This window comes from Lolium perenne, chromosome 1, assembly GCF_019359855.2.
Source record: "Lolium perenne isolate Kyuss_39 chromosome 1, Kyuss_2.0, whole genome shotgun sequence".
NCBI classification, from domain to species: domain Eukaryota; kingdom Viridiplantae; phylum Streptophyta; class Magnoliopsida; order Poales; family Poaceae; genus Lolium; species Lolium perenne.
This window is the reverse complement of record NC_067244.2, coordinates 18,367-19,226: the sequence shown is the minus strand read 5'-3', so window position 1 is coordinate 19,226 and position 860 is coordinate 18,367. Positions and strand designations below refer to the sequence as shown.

The window sequence follows — 860 nt, the reverse complement described above, 5'->3', positions numbered from 1 at the left end:
AAGGAAAACATTCTTTGAAGAATCAAGATTCATAATTAATCCTTGTCTAGTGATATTATATGAGCAAATGCCTGAACCAAAATACGTCATTGCTATGGGAGCTTGTACTATTACAGGGGGAATGTTCAGTACGGATTCCTATAGTACTGTTCGGGGAGTCGATAAGTAAATTCCTGTGCCTATCTCCGGGTGACACCTCTCAAGGGAATGCAGCGTTTCCATGTCAAGGGCAAGTTGGCACCAAGGTACATTGGTCCTTTCAAGGTCCTTGGTCGCCGTGGAGAAGTCTCATATCAACTGGAGCTACCTGCAGAATTGTCAGAGTTTCATGATGTCTTCCATGTCTCCCAACTCCGCAAATGCCTCCAAGTACCCGACAAGCCTGAAGTATTCAAGAACATCGACCACCGCTCTATCGGCCTAAACCAGGATTTAACTTACCGCGAGAAACCACTTCGAATCCTGGAAGAAGCCGTAAGGGTCACTCGGAGAAGAAAAATCAAGTTTTTCAAGGTTCAGTGGAGTAACCATTCTGAGGAGGAAGCCACCTGGGAACGTGAGGATTATCTTCGGAGCGAGTTCCCTTACCTCTTCAGCTCTTAGAACCGGAATCTCGGGACGAGATTCTTTTAAGGGGGGAAGGTCTGTCACAACCCACTTTTTCAAACCCTGCATATTTCCTAGTTTTGAAAATATGGGCCAACAAAAACTTTCAGTTATCTTGCTAACTAGTGTTTGCATAGCATATATTGTTGCTTAAAATATGTTGGAAGTATGTGTGCTTGGTTCACTTCTCACACCAAACCCTTAGTATCAAGTTTTTGTACCAAAATTTAAAAGAGGAAAACTCTTCTTGGCAC

At 43.4% G+C, this 860-nt stretch overlaps 1 protein-coding gene across 1 annotated transcript; it reads left to right on the top strand.

Annotated features, from left to right (window-relative positions):
• Positions 1–207: 207 nt before the first annotated feature.
• Positions 208–603, top strand: LOC139835107 (uncharacterized). The gene has a single exon (XM_071825087.1). The coding sequence runs from the start codon at positions 208–210 to the stop codon at positions 601–603; it is 396 nt and encodes a 131-aa protein (XP_071681188.1).
• The last annotated feature ends 257 nt before the right edge of the window (positions 604–860 follow it).